Source organism: Alexandromys fortis, unplaced genomic scaffold (genome assembly GCF_014885135.2).
Source record: "Alexandromys fortis isolate MF-2015 unplaced genomic scaffold, M_Fortis_MF-2015_v1.1 scaffold_18, whole genome shotgun sequence".
In the NCBI taxonomy this organism is placed as follows: domain Eukaryota; kingdom Metazoa; phylum Chordata; class Mammalia; order Rodentia; family Cricetidae; genus Alexandromys; species Alexandromys fortis.
The window spans coordinates 5,456,911-5,484,039 of NW_026067897.1; the positions used below are offsets into that span (position 1 = coordinate 5,456,911).

Genomic DNA, 27,129 nt, shown 5'->3' on the forward strand with positions numbered 1-27,129 from the left:
TCCCAGCACCCACATAGCAGCTCACACTGTCTATAACTCCAGTTCCAGGGGACTCAGTGTCCTCTTTTGGTCTTCATAGGCATCGGGTACACTCATGGTGCACAGACATACGTGCAGGCAAAGCATCCATATACAAAAAAATAAAAAATAATTTAAAAAATATTTTAAAAAATAATAGTTATGGTTCGTCCTACTGAGGAGAATTAAATTACCAAAACAGTAAAACTTCAAAAGGCCTATTTTTTGTTTTTTTGTATTTAGAAAGAGGGTCTCAAGTTGTACGTGTAGTCAGGGTTAACCTTGAATTCATGATTCTCTTGCATCCACACCTGCAAGTACTGGGATTATGAGAATGTTCCACTGTGCTCAGAATGTACTGTTAGGTTGTGATTGTCTGTGCATGCGTGTACATACATGTCCATTACAAAGAGTCCAGAGGCAGGAGGAATTAGTTTGCCTACAAAACCTAAGAATTCATTACACATTCGGTCATTGAAGACTAGTGAGATGCTTGTTTAGAAATGAAATTATGTGTGATTGTGTGCTGAGACTTCTTTGTACCAACTAGAAAGTGAGGCAGGTTCTGTGAACCTGTGGAGGAATTTTGGTTGCCCTTGAGGCAGTTGAGAAACCTGTGTTTAGAGTTGATTGTTGCCAGGTGGCTCCTTGGTCTCTAATCCTAGCTTTTGGGAAACAGAGGCAAGGATTGCAGTAAGTTCAAGGCCAGCCTGGACTATAAGTGAAACTTTGTGTCATTCAGCGAAGAAAAAAAAGTTTAGAAAATGGACAAAGGGGAAGTTAATGATAGCAACCAGAGAACAGAGGGACCCAGGCAGGGAAGACAGAGGGAGGTGAACCTACAGGTGGTCTGGTTGATGTTTGCTGTGCTTCAGAGAAAGGGTGGTGTTGGGTAGAATATGGACAGAATTCCTAAGAAACCATCAACTCTAGCTTTTTGTTTTTGAGACAGAAATCTCACTGTGTAGCCCAGGCTACCACAATGCCCAGCTTCTTTGTCTTCTTTTGATAGGACTTTTCCCTAGTATGGTGTTTCAGAATCAGTTATAAATATTTTGTTTTAAGTTTTATGGAACTCGGCTCTAAGAATAGTAATCATATTTTGTTTTTTCAGAGTTTGCCTTCCTTTATGGTGTCTAGTCAGTAGTAGTTACTGGATGATTTTATCTAATCACAATAGTGCAGATGAGACAGGGTTTCTAGCAAGACAGCATCTCTAGCCTATAATGCAAGGCTCATCTTTGTATGATTTCTTACACATTGTCAGCTCAGGAAGACTGCCTGGAGAGGACTATCTAGAGACGTATTTGGTTGCATCACTAGGGATAGAATTCTGTGAGAAAGGAGCAGGTGCAGACCAGAGGTGCTGGTAAGCGCCTTCACTGGGTAGGATAGCCCCTGTCCTGTCCCCAGAATGAGGTGTTTGGTTCAAAGTCTTTATCATATGAAAGGTGGAAACTCTCCTAGTCTCTTAGTAATGTTGCCGTTTCGCAGTTTTATTTAAAAGATTCTTGTTTAATTTTTACTTGTGTCTGGGTTCATTTGGAGACAGAAGGGTGCATCAGATTTAAATTTTGAAAGGAAGCTTTTTTTTTTTTTTTTTTTTTTTTGGAAACAGGGTTTCTCTGTAGCTTTGTAGACCAAGCTGACCTTGAACTTTCTGAGATCTGCCTGCATCTGCCTCTCAAGTGCTGGTATTAATGGTGTGCACCACTACCACTCAGCTAGGCAAAATACTTGTATAGGCATTTTTTTTTTCAAAAAAGGAAAAGGTGGCTAATTTGCATATGAAGAGGTGCATAACTTCATTAACCATCAGGAAAATGAAAGTCAAATCCACAACTAGATCCCATCACTGAGGGTTATGGGGAGTAGGGCAGCCTGGTCTACATAGCAAGGTCAAGGACTGCCAGGGGTGTGTGGAGACTCTGCCACAAAAAACAAACAAAAAGGACAAACAAGTATTACTTAGGATTTAGATAGCTGGAACCAAACCCTAGACACAGTTTGTGGGAAACTAGTCAGAGTCTTTTCAAAGTCCTGGAGGAAAGGAAGATGTGTGCCCTGTACAAACTCCTGTGTGAACACTCATGTGCATTATTCCTAATGCCCCCCAAGTACACGCAACCAAACCGCTTACTAACTGATGATAAACAAAATGTCTTATCCTTGTGTTAATAGAATAAATATTTGACTCTGAAAGATTATATATTATATATCTTAAATATGGACGAGTTAGGCAAACTTTGTGCCAAGTGGAGGAAGTCGATCACAAAGGATCCCATGTTATAGACCCTTGGGTGTCAGGTGTCTAGAATCTATACTTTTGTAGAAACAGAGTAAATTATTGGTTAAAGAGGGCTAGGGCAGGTGGGTTGGGGGTGATCAATAGGATCCACACCTTCTTTGGGATGATGCAGATGATCTAAAGCTGTGTCCGTAGGTGTGTGACTTTGTAAATATACTAAAAACCACTAGTTAGTGAATTATATGTGATTGAATTGTTTCTTATAATTGTGTGTATACTGGGTGGGGGCATGTGCATGTGAGCACCGCCATCTGAGGGGTCCTAAAGAGGACATCATACGCCCTGCAGAGGGAGTTACAGCCATTGTGAACTACCTGACTAGATGCTGGCCATCTGCAGGAGCAGGTCATGCGCTTAGCTGCTGAACCAGCTCTCCATCCCTGTGTCTTATTAAAGCTGTGCATCTTTAATTAACAGGTGCTTTCAGTGTCTTTTAAATTTTGCCTTAATTATTTCCTTTCAGATTTACCAGATCTATTCAAAGCGATCTGCTGAGGACATTTATAAGATACTAACATCTTACAAAGCTAACTACCTAATTGTAGAAGACGCCATCTGCAATGAGATGGGAACCATGAGGGGCTGCAGGGTTAAAGATTTATTAGATGTTGCAAATGGACATGTAAGTAACCATTTGAAAAGCTGATTGTTTCTTTGAAAAATGACTTGACTTGGCCTTATAATCTTCCTACATGAATTTTCGCTGCTGCAGCAAGTGACCCTCACACTGCTGCTACCTAGTAACCAAGGAGGCCGCAGGGGAGTCTGCAAGTCCAATAACCAGTACCGACGGGAGTAGATGCTTTTACTCCTGCAGGACTTGAGGAAAAGATGAATAGATCACTCTGAATTGTAGGGCAAATTCTGTCTAGACTGTAGCCAGGATTTCTTTCTTTCCCCTTCTGAAATGATCATGTTCATCTTAATAAGCCAAGACGAGTTTGTAGGTGAAGAACTTATTCTCACATTGCTGTCTTTCAGCATTGGAGAGGTGGCTCAGCATTTCGAGCCCCTCTTGCCCTCATCAGAGGACCCAGGTTCAGGTCTTGGGCCTCACATAGCCGCTCACAACCTCCTGTAACTCAGTCTGAGGTGTCTGATGCCCTCTTCTGTCCTCTGAGCACACTGCATGTGTGCAGGGCACACATGGGGCTCGTGTGTGGGGGGCACATGCCCTTCATGCATCCAGTCAGTGTCCTCAGACAAAGTACACACATGGAATAAAAATAAATCTTAACGTATTTCCCATTTTCATGTCTTCATGACCCAGTAAGCTTGCATTGTAAACTTATGTGTGTATTTTGAATATTCTCAGGGATGCTTGATAAGGTGATTTTGGTTTATTGGTGATAGATTTTTTTTTCAAATTTTATTTTACATCCCGACTGCAGTTCCACACCCCCCTCCCCAATCCACTCCTCTGTTTCTGTTCAGAAAGGGGCAGGCTTCCCATAGGTATCAATAAAGAATGGCATATCAAGTTGCCTTTATGTTATTTTGGGGCCCACTTCTTTATTATTTCTTTCATGTGTTGCCAGATGTGGGCTTGAGCTACTTTTCTATTGGCATTGGTTGTCTGGTGTCTGGAATAGGTGTACAATATTATAGACACGAGCAAGCATGGGTTAAGGTTTGTGTTTCCAAGCCTGACAACCTGAGTTCATCCCTAGCACTTCTAAAAGTTGTGTTCCCCCCCCCCCCTCTCTCTCTCTCACACACACACACACACACACACCACCCACACGGATGTAATGGAAAACCCACAGAACTTAGGTTTAGTTGTGCTGTGGTGGTGAGCACTGTAGATGGGAATGTAAAAGCCAAACACTAGGCCATGTCACGTGTGTGCTTGCTTACTGGGCGAATGCATAGGCGGGAGATGGTTGTTGGTTTTCATCCTTAGAAGCCGTGTGAGTGAGTTCTTCAGAGCGCTGGTGACAGGTGGTAGAAACAATGTCAGCTGAATTTTAGTATTAAATCCTTTACAAACTGCAAATATTTTATGCTTATTTCTCAATCAGAGTTCAGGAATTCAGTGGTCATGAGGACATAGGAAAAGACTTAAATTTGCTAAACAGCATGAGGTATTTTATAATCATGTTTAGCAGGTAATTTTCATATATATACTAGTACAAGGATTATATTCCTCATAAATTTAGTAAGTTTTTTATATTGTTTATTATTTTTTGATAGGTGCTTTGTGAAGAAGACAACAAATTAAGCTTTTCAAAGTACGGACGGTTTTGTCACGAGGTCAAGATTAACTATTCTCCGTATGTGAACTACTTTACTCGTGTGTACTGGAACAGGTCCTACTTCGTGTATAAAGTCAACACTGTGATCTCCTTCCAGTCTTGAGAATAGCAGAGCCTTCGCTTCAGAGACTGCTACTTGAAGTCACATGCAGGGTTCTGGACCTGCACGGTGTCCTGCAGGAGGTGTGGCTGTCTGAACTGCTGCTGCTCCTCCCACGCCTGCTGCTGATTCCTGGGTTTACCATTTTGTTGGAAGTAGATGAGATGTCACTGTCTTAGTAAAATGTCAGATCCAGCACAGCAATCTTCCTGACAGCTTTCTTCCTTAGTACATGATTTAAAGATTTCCTGTCGCATCATCTCCTCATGAGTCTTATCTATCATAATATTGATCTTTAATTTGGAAAAATTTCAAGGTCAGTGTTTACTTCAAAAGCATAATTTTTAATAAGAGTGTGATTTATAGTAGAAGAGGAAATTCACAAAGCAAGTTTGTAACAGTTGTGAATTTTTTACAATTAAAAATAATTTAAATGTTAGTTAAAAATATGTGACATTTAAATTAGAAGGGAAATAACATAAAGGAAAGTGATTCTTTTCATGATACTGTTCCTGTCATCTGCTGCTCGAGTGACCTAGCATATTCTTAGCAACACATAGGATGAATTAGTACTTTGATTATTTCATGACTATTAAGTGATTGCCTTTCTCACTTATGCCCATTAAATGCCTAACAATTTAATCATGCTAAAACAACAACTTTTGTTTGTTTATATATTTATGTGTGTGTATGGACACATATGTACACACATATACATACATATGTATGGACATTTCAAAGAATTTTAGGATCTTGTGGATGTGGAGTATACAATCTAATCACGTTTTCTATGGACGTATTAAATAAAAATAATGAAGACTGTCACAATAATGATATGCACACTGCCATGGGCACCGTTTTCTGGAGGTGTTGCAGACACTTTTAAACACACCTGCATATAGGTGTATTGGTTATAAAGTATAGCCAATGAAGTGATGTTATTTATGAAACATTATATGTTTAACAGTAAGAACAAAGTGAGGGTTAAATAAAGTTTTCACCATTTCACAGTATAAATGCCATATTCCTTTGTGTATTTGCACTTTTTTATCATTAAAAGAAATTCTAAGCCAGGGCAGTGACTCGCATCATTAATCCCAGCATTTGCGAAACAGAGGCAGGCAGGTCTCTCTGAGTTCCACGGCAGCCAGAGATACAGAGTGGAACCCTGTTTCAGGGAGGAAAAAGAAAAGAAAGAAATTGTAAATTAATTTGGCCTTTTAAAGAGATTGAGGATGGGTGAAGCCCGTAGAGAAACGGTTTGACTGAAATGAGTATTTAGACAGTTGTTGAGTTCTCTACCTTATTGTTCGCGTGCTGTAAAGTTACGTTTTCAGAACTCTAAATAATCTCTTTTCTTTCTGTAACAGATACGTACAGAATTACTTTTCTCTTTCAGGTGTGTGCACTTAGAGTCACTTTAAGATGCTTTACCGTTGTGGAGCCTAACTGATGTTTTCATACCTCTGTCTAGCGTCTCAGGCTGACTCTGAGCACCTTGGGAGTCAGTAGCGGTTAGCATCAGGCTTTGTGAAAAATGACCAGTGCTCAAGTTCACAGTGAGTAGCCATTTGGTCATACTTAGGATCAAATCATGCAGAAGCAGGGCACTGGTGGCACACGCCTTTAACCAGCACTCGGGAGGCAGAGGCAGGCCCTCTGTGTGTATGAAGCCACCCTGGTCTACAATAGCTAGTTCTAGGACAGGCTCCAAAGCTACAGCAAAACCCTGCCTTGAAAAACCAACCAACCAACCAACCAACCAACCAACCAACCAACCAACCAACAACAACAAAGCAAAACAAAACCACGCAGAAGCAGCTTACATACTGTAAAGTACAAACCCTGTTTCCCCTGTGATATGAAATATTCAATTGAATTTTTACTGACATGGTAACATGTGTGGTGTTTTAGTTTCTATTTTTTTCCCTGAAATAATAATTTGCTTTGCTCCTGTCAATATATTTCTTAAATAGACACAGAATTTCTTAATTAAAAGTTTATAGTTAGTCCCAGGCATGGTGGTATACTCCTTATCCCCAGCTCTCAGGAGGCAGAGGCAGGTGGATCTCTGGATTCCAGGCCAGCCTGGTCTACAGAGTGAGTTCCTGGACAGCCAGAGCTCTAGAGTGAGACTCTCTCAAAAAACAAACAAACAAACAAAAAGTTAAAGACTTTATAATTAAATTTTCACTCCTAATCAACTAACTGAAACAGAGATGTAAGCTTTATTGTAGCGATTCTGTTGGCTGTGACTGTAGGGCGGTGGCAGACGCACAGCCCTGAGTTCAGTCCCTGGCTCTACTGGAAAAAAAGAGAAAAAAATGATAATGGTAGGTATCTTAACTGTCACCAACACTAGAAAATATTAAATGCTGAAAGCATTTTTACTTAGTAACGTATAGAACAAGTGAAAAAATCTGTAAGTAGTAATACCAGGGTGCCTCGCAGCCGTCAGGTTCAGCAGTGGAGCTGCATCGGAGGAGCAGAGCTTGTGGGGTTGGGGTAGGAAGGAGTTTCTCAAAGAAACCTAAAACAGTTTGCTCTTAGTATAACAAACCCATCGAAATAAGTGCCTTATCGTCTTTATTTCTAAATTCGTTTGATATTTCATATCATATTAGCCACTTTCTTTCCCATAAGAAAAGATGGGTAACTTTTTGTGCATTGGTGAAATAGAGAAAGGCTGAGGAGGAAGTCCTGCGGTAGAGCACTTCCTTGAGATTAACCCCACTGTGCACTGTCACCGTTAACTTCAGTAATGAGCAAATCTGTGTCCGGAATGTCCAGTTTCCTCACTAAGTCATCCAGCCTCTCGGGTGCCAAGTAGTCCGCAAAGAGACTGAGCTGGTAAGGGATGCGATAGGACTCTGAGTTTAATACTTGTGATGGCTCGGCATCTGCGTCCTGGTGTGGGGCATCACGCTGGCATAGTCACAGTCTGTGTATGTGTCCTGTACTTGGCACACTAACTCGGCACACGCATGCACACAGGCGCACACTTGCACACAGGCACACTCATGCACACAGGCACACACTTGCACACAGGCTTTCCTTTCCCTGGCAGCAACCCAGATTGCCAGTCGCCTCAGCGTTCTGACTCTTCCATACCAACCAGATTCAGTCAACAAAGAATGAAGAAGAAGTCGAAGTGTTAACCATTTGGGCTGAAAAATATGCCTCAAATAGATTATTAATTTCTTGTATAACACTGTTACTAAATTACTTTTTTTGTTTTTTGTTTTTCGAGACAGGGTTTCTCTGTGGTTTTGGAGCCTGTCCTGGAACTAGCTCTTGTAGACCAGGCTGGTCTCGAACTCACAGATCCGCCTGCCTCTGCCTCCCAAGTGCTGGGATTAAAGGTGTGCTAAATTCCTTTTGAGAAATCTTTGGGGCCTCTTATGTTTGAACTGGTAATACATTTTGATGCCTCTTTTTGTATAAAAGTTTTTTTTTTCAGTTGGCAGAGTTTTTAATAGTTCTATGTAAATCAATCTTTTGGTAAATTTATTTTTAATGCATGAATATTTCAAGGACATGTGCTACTAATTCTGTATATTTAGGAACCTTTTTTAAGCTAATAATTACTCTCTAATTTATATCAGTATATCCTTTCTTTGTTTATCCCTCTGTTAGCAATTCTAGTCTTGCTGTGTTTGGTGGTACACACCTGTGATCACAGCACTTGGGAGATAGAGACAGGAGGATCAAGTGTTCAAAGTCATTTCCAGCTACATAAATGAGTTTGAGGCAACCTGGGTTGCATGAGCCCCTCTGTAAAGAAAAAAAAATCCGAAAATTAAATGTAGAATCTCTATTGTTGTCATTTGCTAGTAGCATTTAGACTCAATATATATTAGAATTCTGGCTCTGGCCTGGTGGTGGTGATGCACACGTTTAATCCCAGCACTCGGGAGGCAGAAGCAGGAGCATCTCTGTGAGTTGGAGGCCAGCCTGGTCTACAGAAGGAGTTCCAGGACAGCCAAGGCTATACAAAGAAACCCTGTTTCAAAAAAAAAAAAAAAAAAATTGACTCTGCAAATTACAAGAAAAATCAAACAAGTTCTTACTTAAATTACTGAGTTTTTAATGTTTAAGGTTAATGCTTTAAATAAGATTAGATGCAATGTTATAAAGGAATATGTATGATACCTTATTTTCTGAATAATAAAGTTGCTTTTGTAATAAAACGTACATGTTGGAGCCAAATGTGTTGAATTTAGTGTAAAGGTTTCATTGCATTGTTTCTGCTTCTTGACATGTAGAATACCATGTACAAGTCTGGAGAAATAGGCTTTACTTGTGACTGTTATCTATATTTTGTGAAAGAATGGCATAACACAAACCTCTGTTTAAGCCCATACTTCCTACAGCTGTTAACAGCAAGTAGAGGTGTGGGTGGTCTCTGAGTTCGTCTACAGTGTGTGTATCTAGAGTAACTGTGTTCTTCCTGCAACTAGGTTACATTGCCACAAAAGTGTAAAATGTCAGTAAATACAAATACTTTAAAAGAGTTTCCTAGAAATAGCTTTATTCCAGATTTTGTAGCATTAATATCCTTTTATCAATAATGAAGTTCATTCGTGCTCGTTTACCCTCGTTTTGTCTTCTTAATAAAACCTCTCAGGATTTTAAGCTGTCTCTTACTCATACTTGAACTTTTCTTGTAAATTTGTTGAGATATAACTAATGCATCATACAACTCACTCCTTTAAGTGTACAGTTGCTGTGAGAGCGCCTTCCACTCCTTCAGCCAATAGCCTTTAAGATACCAGCCCACTTGGGCGTGGTCCTGTATACTATAAATGGTGGCTGTAAAGCAAGGCCTGAACTCTCTCTTGCTTCTGCCTCTCATTTCCAGATGGTAGACTCTGTTCCTGTTCCCCATTAGTGCAGAGGACTGTGATCTATAACAGTCATCCGTAAGTCTCCCCTAAATAAATAACCCTTATTATACGTAATTCTGAACTAGTGTGGGATTAACTTGTAACTTCCTCCATCCTCTGGCACCCACGTAGATCTGAACTACACACCTAACCGATCCACAGCCCAGAACATCTCCCACCCCAACCCACATGGCTTGTTTTTATCTACTAAGTGTTTTTTTGTTTTGTTTTTTTAATAAAATCCCATCGCAGTGGAGCTAAGTGCGTGTGGTGACTTGGAAATTTCCCAAGCTCGTGCACATACCCCCCCACACACACACACTACCGTGTTCCCTGCTGTGTGGCGACTTGTGCAGTTCCTGGTTTGTGCTCCCTGGCCGTGAGTTCTGGGCTTCTTGCTCCATGTACAGAATTGATTTAATTGCCTTTAATTTGTCAAGCAAAGTGTATTTCTCAGTATTTACCCAACACAAGACAAGAAAATCAAAGCGGCTCAGGACTGTTCATGGCACCAGGTTGTACACTAGTCATGACTCTGCAACCACAACACCTGCTAGTCAATTTAGTTTATTACACCTAAAATAATTTACCAGGCCTCATAACATAAGGAAAATACTTTATTAATTAATCAATAATCTTGAAAGTTTTATAATGACAGACAATATTACCATAGAGAATTTTAGTGACTTTTTTGCTTATACTATGGAATGTGTTCTGCAAGGCTTATATGGTTATTGTATTACATCCATTTATTGGACATTGGGACTCAGTTTTTTTCTTCATATTATATCCTTAAGAAAATGGTTTGATAACAGAGCCAAGAATGAGGCACTTGTAGAAATGATGCAGTCTTTACAGACTAATAATGAACAGCTAGCTGACAGGATTAATACCGTCAAAAATCAAAAGTTGCTGTAAAAAAATTAATACTAGCCGGGCGATGGTGGCGCATGCCTTTAATCCCAGCACTCGGGAGGCAGAGGCAGGCGGATCTCTGTGAGTTCGAGACCAGCCTGGTCTACAGAGCTAGTTCCAGGACAGGCTCCAAAGCCACAGAGAAACCCTGTCTCGAAAACCAAAAAAAAAAAAAAAAAAAAAAAAAAAAAAAAAAAAAAAAAAAACGAAAAAAGACAAATCTCAAAGCTTACCTCCAGCTACACACTTCCTCCACCAAGGCCACACCTCCCGATCCTTCCCAAACAGTTCCATTAATTGAGTTCCACAGATTCAAATATATGAGCCTATGGGGCCATTCTCATTCAAACCATCACAAGGCCCTTGAGGAACCCTCTGTGGAGCTGTCTTAGGGTTTCTATGACTGTGATAAAACAGCATGACAAAAAACAGGTGGGGAGGGAGAATTTATTTCAGTTTACAATCCACAGCCCAGTCAATCTCTGGGAAATCAGGACGGGAACTCCAACAGCACAGGAACCTATATGAAGGAGCTGATGCAGAGGTTTTGGAGGAGCGGAGTTTGCTCTCTTGTTCCCTGTGGCTTGCTCAGCTTGTTTCCTTATACACAGATGTGAGGGTCTGTGTAGGCACCATCTCCAGTGAGCTGGCCCACCCACATTAATAACGAATCAAGAAAATGTAGTACAGATTTACCAGAGATCTTATAGGGACATTTTCTCAACTGAGGATCACAAATGACACTACTTACTTCAAGTTGACATAAAACTCATCAGGACAGTGGGCCAGTAGCACTTGTGGGCAGGATTTAAGATCTTTATTCTTGAGCTGGGCATGGTGGCCCTAATCCCAGCACCGAGGCAGCAGAGGCAGGAGGATATGTGAGTTTGAGGCCAGCCTGGTCTACATAGGAACTTCCAGTGCTTGTCAGACTCTGTCTCAGAGAGCCTGCTACTCTTGTCCAGGACTAGAATTCAGTTCCCAGGAGATCGGACACAGTCTTATACTTCCAGGGAGCACATACATGAATGAAAAACAATGTTCCATTATTTTTTTATGTATGTGGGTGTTTTGCCTGCTTGTAGGCCTGTGCCGCACAAGTGAACCTGGTGCCCGAGAGAGCAAGCAGAAGGTGTCAGATGCCCTGGAGCTGCAGATACAGACTTTCGTGAGCACTCATGTAGGTGCTTGGGAAAGGACCCTGAGTAGTGTGGAAGAGAGGCCAGTGTTCACTTCTAAGTCGTCTGTCTTCAGCTCCTGAAAACAAGGTTTCTCTGTGCAGTCTTGGCCGGCCCGGAGATCCACCTGCCTCTGCCTCTGAAGTGCTGGCTCCAAAAGTAAATCTTAAAAAAACAGGGAGTGCGGGACCAAGCTTTGTATTCTTTGATTTTGCCTGTAATTGCGATACAGGCTCTCCTGTGTAGCCAAGGCCACTCTTAAGCTCATCAGCCCACGGACACTGGGAGTATAGGCGTGCACCACTATGCCAGGCTCGAGAAGATAATTGTTAAAAGATTTCTGGAAGAAATCACATTATTTGCTAGCAAACTCACATATGTCTTCATTTTTAAAAGTGTATAGAAAAAACTTTAGAGACTTAGCTTATGCCAGGGTGGTTCTGCCTTTGACAATTGTGACTTCACAGTATGGGGGGGGGGGGGGGAGATAGCAAACAGGACCTGTGATTGACAAGTGCTATGGGGCCTCTCTAGCTACAGAGAAAACTTCTGCGATCCAGTCCTAAAAGCACACCAGCCTCCAGCAGCACAGGGCAATGGCAGGAATCCAAGGAGCCAGCGAGGCTAAACTTTTCAGAGGGGGGTTAGGGAAAAAAGGCACTCACAAGCTCTCTTGATGTTTTCCTTCTTTATCCCTTTTTCTCTCTCTAATATCCCTTCCCACCTCATGTTGTTTTACAGCTTTTATATCCCAACAGAATATTCCAGGTAATACAAGAGTCAAAACAGTTGCAATCCATTTTTCAAGTGAATGATTATAGGTAAAAACATGCTTTTCGTCTCCCTCACATGATTACAGGTGAAAAACAAATAATCCCAGGCACCAACATACATTCATACCCAGGCAACTTGTTATAGATTAACCATGTGGGCAAGCAAGGTGTTTTTGTCAGGTCTTTTACTGGCAGACTGTGTTTTGCAGTTACAAAGGAAGGGCCAATTACTTTATTACTCATCTTGAAAGGTAATCTTATAAGGAATCTTAAAGAAATCCCAAACCTAAACTTTTATATATGAAAAAGAATCAGTCAGCTCTATTTTAAATCTTTAGGGTACACATCTAATCATTAATAGTTTTTTATATCAGGAGATTGAGGACATAAATGGTATAAGGAATTAATCATCACCTTTGGTCATCAACCAAACCTAGCAAAGAGAGCACGTCAGCCAGTAATAACTGGGCTGCTTTGTTCTTGTTCCCTGACCTTAAAGAGTTCCACATTCAACTCTGTGCCTTTCTAAAACTTTAGGTTTTTCGCTGCAAAGTTATTTAACAAAAACATCTCAGTCTAACTTTGCTATTTTCAAAGCTTTCAGCTGTGATGTCTTCCGAGACCTGTGAACACATTTTCCAACATTAAGGTTAAAAGAATTTAAGCTATCTGGGCTACTGGGACTCAATTGTTAGCCATTAATTTGAGCTACAATCCATGCAGCTCCTAAGGTGAGACTCACAGACCCTGGCTGTGAAACATATCCTTGTATTTATTTTTATTTATCAAAACTCTGCATAAGCTATCATTATTATTATCAAATTAGACAGAACACCTGGGGGGTCATTTTATTGACAATCCACAGGTAAACATGCCCAATAGAATGGGATATTTCCAAGAGATAAACATACTATATCACAGGCAGAGGAGATCTCCCTAGTCCACTCACACCATGCTAGATACCAGAGAAAGAGAGCAGCAGCGAACATGCGCAGCAGAAGCAAAAGACATTCTGGGCTCTGCAGTCCGCGGGCCTTGCCTAACCAAGACTGATCCATCAGAGGGTTCCCTTTTGGTGGGCGACATTTGGAACTTCAATTGCAACTAGCTGCTCCTCGGGCATGGCCCACGGCAGTGCACCAGAAATCGGTGTGCTCTGCCTCCCGAGTTCTGGGATTAAAGGCGTGAGTCACCACCGCCCGGCTTTCTTTGTGTATTTTAAATTGCACGAACGCTTATTTCTTGAAAGCGAGAGAAAGGGGTTCCTATGACCGTTTCTCCCCAGGCCCAGGTAGCCGACTTCCCACTGCCAGGAGGGCTGCATTCTTCCCTCTTTCTCTCTCTGCAACCCGAAAACGTCAACAAGGATGTGCCTGTCCAGCCATTTCCTTCACCGAGCTCAACTGCCACTGTAGAAGGAAGGCTTTAAACTTTAAAGGAGGAGGGTGGGACTGGAGAGATGGCTCAGCGGTTAAGAGCATTGCCTGTTCTTCCAAAGGTCCCGAGTTCAATTCCCAGCAACCACATGGTGGCTCACAACCATCTGTAATGAGGTCTGGTGCCCTATTCTGGCCTGCAGGCATACACATAATAAATAAATAAATCTTAAAAAAAAAAAGGAGGAGGGTGGAGTTGCCATTTAAAGGCAGAATGACTCAGAAACTCGTCAGAATGACTCAGAGGCTGTGGTTCAATGTGGCAATCAGTGGTGGTGCTATTGTTTCGGGTAACAGGTCTCTCACTTCTCCGGTCAGTGAGATATTGTCTACAAGTAATACAAGACAGAAACTTAAGACATTGCCATGACTTCATAACAGTTTTAGATCTATTGCTGTTTTATAATATCTATGGCAAAGCTGGGCCTAGTTGCAAAGACCTGCCATTCCAATTATTCCCTAGAGGACGCAATATCCACCCCCAGAATATTTATACAGTGGTTTTTACATATTCTGTACGTGGTTGGATTTTATTTTCTTAAAGAAGTATAAGAACAAAACACACAAATACCCACAAAGAACCCACAAGGAACGTGATGACCTCTAATCTCAGCGTTTGGGAGGCTGAGTCAGTAAGATCGACTCAAGTTCAAGTTCAGCCTGAGTGACAAAGCTTCAAGTCATTCCGGGTTACAGAGTGAAACCCTGCATCAAACAAAGAAAAACAAACAGGAAGAGAGGCATCTAAAAGAAACTGAGTAAATCTGAATTTACTTCTGTGTTTCTCAGGGTCCCCTAATGAAAGCAATCGTCTTTAGTAATGCATATCTGGGAAATTTTCTATGGAGTGGGCGCAGGACAGAGGTAGACGTTGGGAGTTTTTCCCCCCATCTCTCTCCAGGAGCTATTTCGGCTAGATCAGCTGGCCAGTCAGCCCCCAGGATCCCAGGAACTCACTATGAGGACGAGTCTGTCCTCCAACTTGAGGGACCCTTCGGCTTCTGCTTCGCAAATGCGGGGTTTTTCAGGCTGGCCCCACCAGACTTTGCTCCTTAGTTCTGTGGGGAATAGAATGGCGGCAAATGTCAACGTAGGGCTTTACTGTGCCTACTGGAGATCTGAGGAGCATTAACTAGGTGCTGAACACCTAGAGCTCGTCCGGAGAAGTCGCAGACAAGTTGCAGCTAACTGCATGGAAAACGGGGCGAGGAGGTACGTGGGAAGGAATCTCTGAAAGGGAAAGCACCAGAGACAAAACAGCTAGATCTGGTTCCGTTTTTCTGATTACGAAGCCATAGAAATCGCTTCATTTTCTCAGTGAGGAGCCCACACGGGACCTGGAAAGCCCCTAGAGAGTCGAGATTCACCGTAAGACAACGCCGTGGCCGCGCGGGGGCGGAGCGATCTCTTGCTCCCGCCCCTTTCCTCTGAATTCCAGCAGCGATTGGTCGAGAGCGCGGCGAGTCGCGAATCCGGGGAGGGGCTTGGGCAGGCCCCGCCGCCATCTTGAGTCGTGCAAGGCGTCCGGACGTTCCGAGCGGATCTGGGGAGGGACCCAGGCCTGCGGCCGGGGTCAGATTGGAGCCGGGAGGCCCTGGGAGCGGCGGCGGCGGGGGCAGGATGAGCGCGGAGGCGGCGGACCGGGAGGCGGCCACCTCCAGCCGGCCCTGCACCCCGCCGCAGACCTGCTGGTTCGAGTTCCTGCTGGAGGAGTCGCTGTTGGAGAAGCATCTGCGCAAAGCCTGCCCGGGTGAGCGGGCCCCTGCGGGCGGCGGGCGGCGGGCGGCGGGCGGCGGGCGGCGGGCGGCGGGCGGCGGGCGGCGGGCGGGCGTGGTCCCCGTTGGCCGCGGTCCCTGGCGGCTGCGGTACCCGGACCGCGGGCGTCGCCGCCGCCGAGCGACCGAGGAGAGCTCCAGACAAGGCTCTCCTGTCTACCGTGCTCCTCACGGCCCACGCTGGGGCCCCGTCGCTGCAGTCGCACTGCTCCGGAGCCTGGCTCCTTGAGGGGAGAGCGGAGGAAGCCATCCGTCCGGCGCTGCCGAGCTCGGAGGCAGCCCCAGGCTTAGGTTTTTGTCTACTCAGCCAGCGCATTGTGCGCTTCATTGTATGACCCCGAATGAAATAAAATAAAATTCCCCGAAAGCAGGAACTGCTGTGCAGTCGTCGGGTGGCTGTTGGGTAGGGATACCAGTGCTTGCATGAATGTTTCTGGGTAAGGGCCATGCTCTTTCCTGGCATTTCAGGAAAGATACAACGTAAGCTTTAGTTTGCTCAGTTCTAATGCAAATTTGGCCTTACTTGTAGGTGACCACGTTGTGAAAAGTTGGCATCGTTAGGTAGGCAGTTTTATTATGTGTAGAGCTTTCTTATTGGCACATTGTTTAGGGCTTGCAGGGTGCCAAGCCTCTACTTAGCTTTTTATATCACTTCCCTTACTTAGTGAAGTCTTCATGTTCTGTGATGTAAGAGGCATTAGCCTCAACTTTTCATTGTGGGGAACAGCGGCAGAGACATAACTAAATAAAAGACCCCTAGTTGTCAAAACAGTAGTTCTGCAGCCCGCATTTCGTTCCTCTAATTAACCCTGTCCTAGGGTCAACTGGGAACCTCTAATTCTTCGAGAGAAATGCTTTGTTCTGAAGTAACTTTCTTGCTCTCTTCTTTCTCCCACTCCCTCCCTCTAGTATTGGGAATTGAATTTAGACCCTCTTGCATATCCGGGGGAACTGGCAACCGCTGAGCTGCCACTGTCCCTGAAGTTTTCGGCAGTGTGTCCCTGCCCCTATCCCTCCCCTGCCCTGGCCCCTCTGGTGGCATCACCCGCTACAGGGACTCCTTTTGCATGTTTATAATGAAACCTAAGAATTCATTTTCTTTCTTTTAACTCCTAGATCCTGCGCCAGTTCAGCTTATAGTTCAGTTTTTGGAGCAGGCTTCCAAACCTTCAGTCAATGAGCAAAACCAAGTCCAGCCTCCGCCTGATAACAAGAGGAACCGAATCCTAAAACTTCTTGCTCTTAAGGTTGCTGCACATTTGAAGTGGGATTTGGACATCCTGGAGAAAAGGTGGGAGTTTGAATAGCATTCCACTGGACACCGCAGGTGCTGTGCTTCTGTCTGTATGCTAGGCTAGTGTTCTCACAGTGACCCAATTATTTTCTGCATGTTCATGGCAAATATTCAAACATTTTAAAAAAGATATAAGAAAGTGTTTAAAACTAGATGTGTGTGTAGTTGCAGCATCTTGAGACTAAGGCAGTAGATTCCCGGGAGCCCCCAGTTTAGAGACCAGACTGGACAATCACACTGTCCTGCCCAAACAAAGCAGGGACTTGACAGGATCATTTGAATAGTAGATGAACCACCTTTAAAGTTTATATGCTTTCTGTCAGTAATGAGGAAGGGCTTCCTCCATCTAACTGAAAAGTGAAGTCAGGGCCTCAGGGGTCCTAGGCCAGGTTTTACTGTGAGGCTGTAGACGAAGCTAATTATTACCAGAGGTGCAGTCAGGAGAATCCAGACTGCAAGTGTTACGAATGTTGTAAAGGCATGCTGCTGGCTTGTTGAGAAAATTTATTTGAACATTTTTTTAAAGAATTTCTTTATTTTATGTTTATGAATGCTTGACCTTCATATGCACATATGTGTGTGATCATGTGAGTGCCTGGTGCCTTCATTGGTCAGAAGGTCAAAGTCCCTGAATTGGAGTTATGGATGGTTATGAATCACTGCATGAGTGCTGGGAATCCACCTAGGTCCTCTGGAAGAGTAACAATAGCTCTGACCACTGAACAGCCTCTCCAGTATGCAGAGGATCTGTGTACCCACTCCGACCCTGAACTGGCTATGTAACTGAGGAGGATCTTGCTTTTCCCTCCCAACGTGCTGGGATTATTCATAGCATATTTCCTACGTTTTTAAATAATGTTATCATACCCTGTATAATGTTTTCATCTATTTCTTCGAGTAATATAACTAGTATTAACTAGTTTGATATGGTGGTGTATAATTCATAATCCCAGCACTCAGGAAATTAAGGGAAGAAGAGCCAGTGGTTCAAGGTCAGCCTGAGCCTTTTAGTAAGAACTGGTCTCAATTCCATACTTCCTCTACAAACCACTACACAGTATCATTAACTGTTCCTCATTGACACTAATTTAGCTTGTTTCCAGTTCTCTCTCTCTTTGTATACACACACACACACACACACACACACACACGCATACATACACACGTGTGTGTTTGTGTATTTGTTTGGTTGGTTTTTTTCGGGGTAGGGTTTCTCTGTGTTGTCCTGGCTATCCTAGAACTCATTCTGTAGATCAGGCTGGCCTCTAACTCAAAGATCTTTGCCTCCCTGGGATTAAAGGCATGTGTCACCACCACAAGGCCTTTTTATTTATTTTAATTAATTTATTTTATGTATATGGGTGTTTTGACAGCATGTGTGTCTGTCTGTGCACCACATATGTGCCTGGTGTCCTTGGAAGTCAGAAAAGGGCTTCTGATCCCCTGGGACTAGAGTTACAGACTGTTGCTAACCACCATGTAGGTGCTGGGAGCTGAACCTGGGTCCTCTTTAAGAATAGCAGTGCTCTCAAAACCACGGAGCCACTCTCCAGCCACTGTTGGCAGTTTTCTACCCTAATAGTCTATCATGTCTTAAATGTTTCTGTCTAAGCATGAGTTCACTGTGCAGCCCAGGCTGCCCTCATTCCCCTCTCTGCCTTGCAGGTGAGTGTCCTCACCCAGTTCCTGAGTGCTTGTACTTCAGTCAGCATAGTCTTTCAAAACACTTTTTCTACCATATGTTCTTCAGCATTAAATACAGTTTTTAAAAAGTAAATTGATTATTTTGTGGTTGAGGCATGATCTTAAGTAGCCCAGGTTAGTTTCAAGCTCTGTATTGAAGGATGGCTTTGGCTCCTGCTGTCTTGTCTCTGCCTTCCAAGTGTGGGACTGTGTGTGTGTGTGTGTGTGGTGCGTTAATAGTCTACAGGAGACATATCTCTCCATGGTAGTGTATGCAGTGTTAAGGCACACATGGCTTATATGAAACAGTTGGAAAATTGAACACCTGCTGGGTTTTTCTGGTTCTGGGAATCAAATCCATGACCTGCTGGACAAATAAGCTGCTGTTGACTACACCCAGCAGTTAGTTGATGATAATCAAATGTAAGGTAAATGTAATGTAAATGATTGATTTCCTTTTTTTGGGGGTGTGGGGTGGTGTGGTGATGGATGGTGCTATTGTTCACACAAAGTTTCACTCTATAGACCAGGCTGTCCTCAAACTCAGACATTCTTATATGACTGCCCCCAGAATACTAGGAAATTAAATTTTTTCTCTAAAGAATTAATACTGTTATTTTGTCACGAATTCACTTTTTGCAGGTGTGGTGACGACACCTGTTAAGCCAACACCTTGGAGGCCAAGACAGGCAGCTGCCTGTTTGAGGCCAGCCTGGTTTGCATGGCTGGCCCCTATTTGAAAAAAGGAAGGGTAAACATTTTAGATGGGATCTGAAATCTTTAAATTTGGGTTGTAAGTAAGAGTGAAAATGAAAGACTGATCACTAGTTGAACAGTTAAAGGTGTGTCACTTTTGTATTGTGAGTCCACAGTAAACAGTTTTGAGTCTACCAGGTAGATCTGCAGATGCGATCCTTGAAGAGCGTAGTTATTTCCACTCTTGTAGGGTTCGTATTCTCTGTGGCTCGTGCAGCTAACGCGCAGACATGCCTCTCTGCTTCTCTTAAGCCTGTCTGTGCCGGTGCTGAACATGCTGTTGAACGAGCTGCTGTGCATCAGTAAAGTCCCCCCTGGGACCAAGCATGTGGACATGGATCTGGCAGCCCTCCCCCCGACCACGGCCATGGCCATCCTCCTCTACAACAGATGGTGAGCAGCCTCCTGCCTTGAACGCTGCCGTTCAGGGCCATGCTTTTGAGGATCTCCTTTTGTCCAGGGATCTCTCTAGGCATCTTTGGAACTGTGCACTTGGAAGTGGAGACATTTTTATATATGGCTATGTAGACGAAAAGCACGCTGCTGAAACTGGGGATGAAATCTAACATTTGTTAAGTTATTATACTTGTTATGATTGAACTGACTTTTTATTGTTTTCCTCTTTTTTTTAGGGCAATTAGAACAATTGTTCAAAGCAGCTTTCCTGTCAAACAGGCGAAACCTGGGCCTCCTCAACTAAATGTGTGAGTTGTGACACATTGTGATTTAAGGATGTTATCCAGAGGTCATAGAGCAGAGAGCGGATGGAGGTCCTGCATGGAGCTCAGGCTTGGAGGAGTGACTGAAGAATTTTTCCATATAACTAAGTTGTCTTTCATGTGTATTAGTTTTGTACCTGGGGAAATTAATATTAGTGTTAGCAGTACAAAGTTCATGACAAAAGCTTGATGGAATATGGAGACTTAAATCCTTTCATAAATTCTTGGTGACCGCTCATCTCACTAGGGAGCCGGACAGCTTAGTTACTGGATGTGAGTGGAATTGCTTCCTTACACTCAGAACAGAATAGACTTACTTATGGCCTAGGTCTGAATGCTTAGCTGCTAGCTTTGGGACTTGGGCCAAACTGCAGTTGAAGGAAGCTTCTGTCAGTGCAGATGATTTTTACTTCATGCGCTGGGATGCCAAGGAAGAAAGAATGGAGCAGGGCTAATAATTACCCCGGAGGCACACCCCAGTGTTCAGCCACCTGATACTTTTCTCACTTCCCAGAGGACATCAGTATATCCCAGAAGAGCCATCTGTGAAGCAGGACCTTTAAAAACTTACCTCTCGAGGAAACTGCCAGTATTTAAGTAACAGTAACATGCTAGGATATAAAAAATAACACAGTTCTTTGTAATGTGACACATTCTCTATTGCTATTTTTTATTTTTATTTTTGGTATTTTTGAATAGGAACTCACTATTTTCTTAGTTCTGGCTGGCTTAGAATGCAATAATTTAGACCAGGCTGGTCTTGAACTTGCAGAGATCCTCCTGCCATTGCTTTCTGGGTGCTAAAATTAAAGACTTGTGCTACCTTGCCCAGCTTCTATGCCTATTTTTTTTTTAAAGATTAAATTTCATTTTTATGTTGTTGAGAATTTTCCCTATATGTATGTAATTGCACCATGTACATGTCTGGTGCCTTAGGCCAGAAGATTCAGATCCATGGGACTTGAATTATGGTAGGTTGTGAGCCATCATGTGGGTACTCGGAACTGAACCCCAGTCTTTTGGAAGAACAGCCAGTGCTTCTAACCACTGAGGCGTCTTTCCAGCCCCCTCCGTGGCTCTTTTTTAAATAAACGAGCTTTTGTTGTCAATAAACTCTATTACTCTTTTTGTTTCCTTCCCTCCTCCTCCTTTCTCTTTCTTCTTTCTTCCTTCTCCAATAGGAGCTGGTAGAATTTTGCAGCTTGATTGGCCTTGAAACTCCTAGTCCTCCATCTACACTGCTCAAATGCTGGGCTTAGAGGTGTGTGTTATGCTTAGCTAGTTTTACTCCTAAAGGAAAGTTTAGGGGTTTTATGTAAAGCAATTGAGGAGGTCCTGATAAGTTAATGATCATCATCATAATCTGTGCTTTTATTTGTTTAAACAAACAAACAAAAAAAAACCTGTTAGCTGTTATCATTAAAAAAATATAAGCTTCATGCTGAAGAATGATAGCCTTAAATTTGGACTTCTGCAGTGTCGCCTTGAGAATTGTATCTCAGTGCTCTTGCACCTTTGTTCTTTTAGCATGAATCAGATGCAGCAGGAAAAGGAGCTGACGGAAAACATTCTGAAAGTGGTGAGTACTGGCAGTCATTGCGGTGTCGGGGTAGAGGGAGAGGGGTGTCTCTGATCTTAGCACAGGGGTGGGGTTTTCTGTAAGCAGTTAAGAAGGGGTGTGTGTGTGTGTGTGTGTGTGTGTCTGTTTTACTTTTATGAGACAGTCTTATCATGTAGCCCTGCTTGGCCTCAAATTTTCCACGTAGTCAAGATGTGTCTAATTCGTTATCATCCTACCTCTGCCTCACAAGTGTTAGGATTACAGACACTTGTTACCATTACTTGGCTTCAATTGTACAGTTTTCAACACTATCGGCACAATACTTTATCATTAGTTCTTTTGTTGTATAGTTTATGATATTTTGACAGATATTGTTCAAGACATGTTATGCTTAGCTAATATTGTTAAAGTTTTTTTTTCTTTTTTTTTGTTTTTTTTTGAGACAGGGTTTCTCTGTCCTGGAACTTGCTTTGTATATTAAGCTGGCCTCAAATTTACTGAGATCCACCTGTCTCTTCCTCCTGAATGCTGGGATTAAAATTGTGCGCCACCATCACCAGGCTAAAGACATGATTTTTATTGGACTAGGAAGTAGCTTAGTTGGTAAAGCTCCTGCTGTTTAAGCAAAGAACCTGATTCTCAGCTCTCATGTAAAAGCCAGATTTATTAGTATGCCTGTCTGTGGTCCCCACAATGGAGAAATGGAGACTGAGGGTTCCTGGTTCCACTAGGTAGTTTTTCTGTTTGGATTGGTGAGCTCCAGGTTCATTGTGTCTTATCAGAAACTAAGATGAAGAGTAATTGAGAAAGACTCTGGAGGTAGAGGGAGGAAGAGCTGGAATTGAAGGCCATCCTCAGGTATGTAGCAGGTTTGAGGCTAGCTGGGCTACGTGAGGGCTTGTCAACAAAACAAACAGGGCTGACGACATAGGTAATTTGGTAGATTGCTCATCTAGTCTGCACAGAGCTTTGGTTTGAGACCTAGTACTGCAGATGCTGGCAGCAGTATGTCTGGCACTGGGCAGGTGAAGCCATGAGGATCAAACATTCAAGCTCACCCTCAACTACATAAGAAGGCCAGCCCTGTCTCAAGAAAAAAGAAACGCTAAGAAAATAAAAAAGTTGAGTTTTTGATTATCTTATATTCTTTGTAGTTCTTAAAATTTATAGCATGACAGGGAGCGACTGAGGGGAGAGGAGCGAGGGAAACTGGCTAGGATTTAAGATAATTAATTAATTAAAAAAATTCACAGCAAATGTGGAAAACAAAAGACTGTCAGAGAATGATAGCAAATCTTGGATGTGTGCATGTGTGCTTGCTAGGCTTAATCCCAAGGCCTGTTGATGCTGGGCAGTGCTGTACCTCTGAGCTGTATGCTACATGTTACCCCATAGTGCTTTTGTAATGATTCTTACATTTTTAGTGTTTTCATTTGTTTGTGGCTGTACGTATGTCTGTCTGTGTCTGTGTGTGCACAAGTGTAGGTGTCTGTAGAGGCCAGAGGTGCCAGATTTCCTATGGAGCTGGAGTTATAGGTGGTTGTATGTCACCTAATGTAGGTTCTGGGACTCAAGCCCACTGGACGAGGAATACATGCTTAACTGCTAAGCCAGCTCTCCAGTTCCCCATATTTATTGTTTAATCTCCTCAATGTAAAAGAAATGGGAGATCATGTATAATCTCTGTAAGTATTTAATATCAAAGTGTTCTGAAGAAGATAGGGAATAAAAGTAGGAATAAAAGAAAAAAAATCATACCTATGTGAAACAAATACACAGTGGGGTTTGTAATATTTTGAATAGAGAAGCAAAAAGCCTGTGTTGTATTGTTGCTATGTAGTGCCTAGTAATACAACTTTGCATAGTAAAGTATAAATTAAAATCAAATAGTGCAGATCTTTCCTGTATTTTGTTTCTAACTTTACAACAGAACGTACTGTACTTTTAATATTTAAGATTATTACTTCAGCAAGTAGTTGTGCCTGTTGAATTATCTCCTATTTTAGTACATGAAGCTACTAAATATTCTGTAAAAAATGTTTTGGTTATTATAATCAGTTACTATTGTTACAATTTCATTTGTGTATTGAATTTTGTAGCTAAAAGAACAAGCTGCTGATTCTATTTTGGTCCTGGAAGCAGCCTTGAAATTAAACAAGGATCTGTATGTTCACACTATGAGAACTCTAGACTTACTGGCCATGGAACCAGGCATGGTGAATGGAGAAACAGAGAGTTCTACAGCTGGGTTGAAAATCAAAACTGAGGAGATGCAATGCCAGGTATTTCTTTCTTTACTTAGCCAGTATATTGGAAATTGCGTGTAAGACCTTGATATTTTTGTTAGATGTATCTTAGTGATTTTGATTTTAGTACTTTTTTTTTGTTGTTGTTTTTAAAGAAATGAGTTCATTAATAGAAAGGTTGGCTGGAACTTGCTTTCCTTTAGATCAGGACTTGCCTTGAACTTGTGACTCCTTAAGTGCTGGGATTATTGGCATGCACCACCATATATAATCTATTAGATTTTTATTGGCAGTTATATCTTAGAAGTTTTTTTTTTAAATACTAATTTATTTATTATGTATACAATATTTTGTCTGTGTATATGTCTGCAAGCCAGAAGAGGGCACCAGACCTCATTACAGATGGTTGCGAGCCACCATGTGGTTGCCGGGAATTGAACTCAGGACCTTTTGAAGAGCAGGCAATGCTCTTAACCACTGAGCCATCTCTCCAGCCCCTTTTTTTAAAATTTTCTTCCCCTCTGAGATAGGGTTTCTCTGTGTAACATTCCTGGTTGTCTTGGACCCCTCTCTGGAGACCAGGCTGGCCTTGAACTCACAGAGAGGCCAGCCTCTGCCTCCTGGGTGCTGGGATTATTTTAGAAGTTTTTTAGGTCTGTACTTGAGAATTTTCTAAAGGAAATGAAAGGAAAATTTTATGGAACCTATTATTTTCGAAGCAGTTTGTGAATTGATTTGCAGTACTTTCTTTTAGGAATGTAGTTAAATTCCCCAGAAGACAACAAAAACTAATGTTTTGCCATGCTGAAAATGAAGGCCTCCAGGTCAGATAATTGACTCTGTAAGGACCTTGTCTGTTTCTGTGACTTTGGGACCCTAGGTCCTTTGGCAGTTTTCAGTTTTAGTTAGGCATGGTGGACACACCTGTCGTTTCTAGCACCCAGGAGGCAGAAGCAGAGATTGAGGCTACCCTGGTCTATAGAGTGAGTTCCCAGACAGCCAAGGCTATCGAGAAACCCTGTCTCAAAAAACAAAACTGTTGCAGGGAGAGCCAGGACAATAGAAATTTTTTTAAAAATATTTATTTATTTATTATGTATACAATATTCTGTCTGTGTGTCTGCAGCCAGAAGAGGGCATCGGATCTCATTTCAGATGGTTGTGAGCCACCATGTGGTTGCTGGGAATTGAACTCAGGACCTTTGGAAGAGCAGGCAATGCTCTTAACCACTGAGCCTCCTGCCTCTGCCTCACAAGTGCTGGGATTAAAGGTGTGCGCCACCACCGCCCGGCCCGACAATAGAAATTTTAAAGCATTCATTGATTACCTTTTCAGGGCCAGAACCCATTAGAGTATTATTTTTGTTTTTAAGACATGATCTGTATAGCCTGGCTGGTCTGGAACTTATTGCGTAGACCAGACTGGCATCAAACTCACAGAGATCCGCCAGCCTCTGCCTTTTGAGTGCTGGGATTAAAGGTCTGCACCCCCATGTCTGTCTAGATCATAATTTTCAAGGCCACTGTATTTGTACAAACACATGGCATCTTTCCCCTAGTTCCTATTCTGAGAAGAGGTGGAAAGAAGACTGTTGTAAAGGGCATCCTTTCGGGATTGGGAATAGCTAAAGGCAATCATCTATTCAGGACACGATGAGAATTTATGAGAGGGCACTTGAATAAGAAGTCAGTGACAGTTAAACCTCGGCTCTGTCTTGGTGCTCTCTGCTTTGTAATGTCACTCTTCTGCCCACTGGAGTTCGGAGTAGCTCACTGGATTAAGTCAGACTTGAAGTCAACAGCGAGCACGGCCATCAGTCTAAGACAAGGTTCTTGGCGTCTGGTGACTGAGTTAAGTTGATGGAGTGCCTGTTTAGCAGGCACAGAGTCCTAGATGTGAAGGTGGAATGGTGACGTGTGCTTGTAATCCCAGCACACGGGTCTGTCTCCATTCAGTCTGTCAGGGGAGACACTTGTCCTCGTCCTTTTGATGGACTGGTCCCATCTCTGTGCAGCTGAACACTTTTAGGTATTGCCTTTTTAGCTTGTCTGGCAGGAATATTGTACATATTTATGATACACTTAGTGTAGACTGAGTCGGGAGCTTATAAGTCAAAGAAGTGGCCGTCGTAAGGAAGCTGGCAGGCAGAGGCTGTGACAGTAGCTGCGGTGTCGGGCAGTGTGCGGAGTGCTGGTGCCTGTGGGCCGCTAGCGTGTTGTGGCATCTGGTGTGGTGCTGCCCTCAGCAGTTCTGATTCGGCTCTTGTCCCCTTTCCTTCTCTTGTTTTTCTGACTCAATTCTTTGACCTTCCAGGTCAAATTTTTGTAAGTTATCAGGAACCCTTTAGTTTAGTTTTTGACTGAAATCAAAGTTATTGTCTATTAATATTTCTTTTGATTATGGGTTTTATTTGTCTTTTTTCTGTTTTCCTGCCATTATACATAAATTTGAGATAGGCCTGGTGGTGAGGCCTTTAATCCCACACTCAGGAGGTAGAGGCAGGTGGATCTCCGTGAGTTCCAGGACAGCCAGGGCTACACAGAGAAACCCTGTCTCAAAACAAACAAAATAAATGGATAAATAAATTTGAATTTTATCAACTTTTTTGGTTGCTTGTCTTTGAAGACAGGGTTTCTCTGTGTAGGCCCTGGCTGTCCTGGAACTTATTAAGTAGAGCAGGCTGACCTGGAGATCATAGAGACCCACCTGCCTTTGCCTCCTGAGTGCTGGGATTAAAGGTGTGTGCCACTATTGCTTGGTTTGTCAATATTTTAAGCAAATTGTTTTGTTATCATTTCAGGTGTGTTATGATTTAGGTGCGGCCTACTTCCAGCAAGGCTCTACAAATTCAGCTGTCTATGAAAATGCCAGAGAGAAATTCTTTAGAACTAAAGAACTAATTGCAGAGGTGAGTACAGCCATAAATGATACGTGGTATTTGGTCCCTTAAAAGCCTATATGGTTTTTGGCTTAACTTTTTCTAAACAAAAGCTGAGTTTGGTGCTAGAGTGTAACTTACTTGGTTTTTAAGACAGTTTGACTATGTGGCTCTGGTTGGCCTGGAACTCACAATGTAGACAAGGCTGGTCCAAGTGCTGGGATTAATAGACTGGTGATAGCAAACTCAGTGTTGGGGTATGGCTTCAGGTAGAAGTGTTTTTAGCATGCACAAGTCCTTTGGTTCAGTCCCAGTGGCAACAAACCAGTGTACCCAGTGTAGAAAAT

The 27,129-nt window shown here is 42.6% G+C and overlaps 2 protein-coding genes across 6 annotated transcripts in view; both read left to right on the forward strand.

Annotated features, from left to right (window-relative positions):
- Window positions 1-9,316, forward strand: part of Dpy19l4 (dpy-19 like 4) — a 53,813-nt gene extending 44,497 nt beyond the window's left edge. For both annotated transcript variants that reach the window (XM_050165350.1, XM_050165343.1), the window contains 2 exons: window positions 2,790-2,948; window positions 4,520-9,316. In XM_050165350.1, the coding sequence (XP_050021307.1) occupies window positions 2,790-2,948; window positions 4,520-4,684 (324 nt within the window). In that variant the 3' untranslated portion in view covers window positions 4,685-9,316. The remainder of the gene's footprint in view (window positions 1-2,789; window positions 2,949-4,519) is intronic.
- Window positions 9,317-15,358: 6,042 nt separating this feature from the next.
- The window catches only part of Ints8 (integrator complex subunit 8), a 47,432-nt gene continuing 35,661 nt past the window's right edge, over window positions 15,359-27,129 (forward strand). For all 4 annotated transcript variants that reach the window (XM_050166090.1, XM_050166100.1, XM_050166071.1 and 1 more), the window contains exons 1-7: window positions 15,359-15,619; window positions 16,761-16,935; window positions 19,630-19,770; window positions 20,010-20,081; window positions 21,624-21,675; window positions 23,757-23,939; window positions 26,705-26,812. In XM_050166090.1, coding sequence (XP_050022047.1) covers window positions 15,490-15,619; window positions 16,761-16,935; window positions 19,630-19,770; window positions 20,010-20,081; window positions 21,624-21,675; window positions 23,757-23,939; window positions 26,705-26,812 — 861 coding nt within the window. In that variant the 5' untranslated portion in view covers window positions 15,359-15,489. The remainder of the gene's footprint in view (window positions 15,620-16,760; window positions 16,936-19,629; window positions 19,771-20,009; window positions 20,082-21,623; window positions 21,676-23,756; window positions 23,940-26,704; window positions 26,813-27,129) is intronic.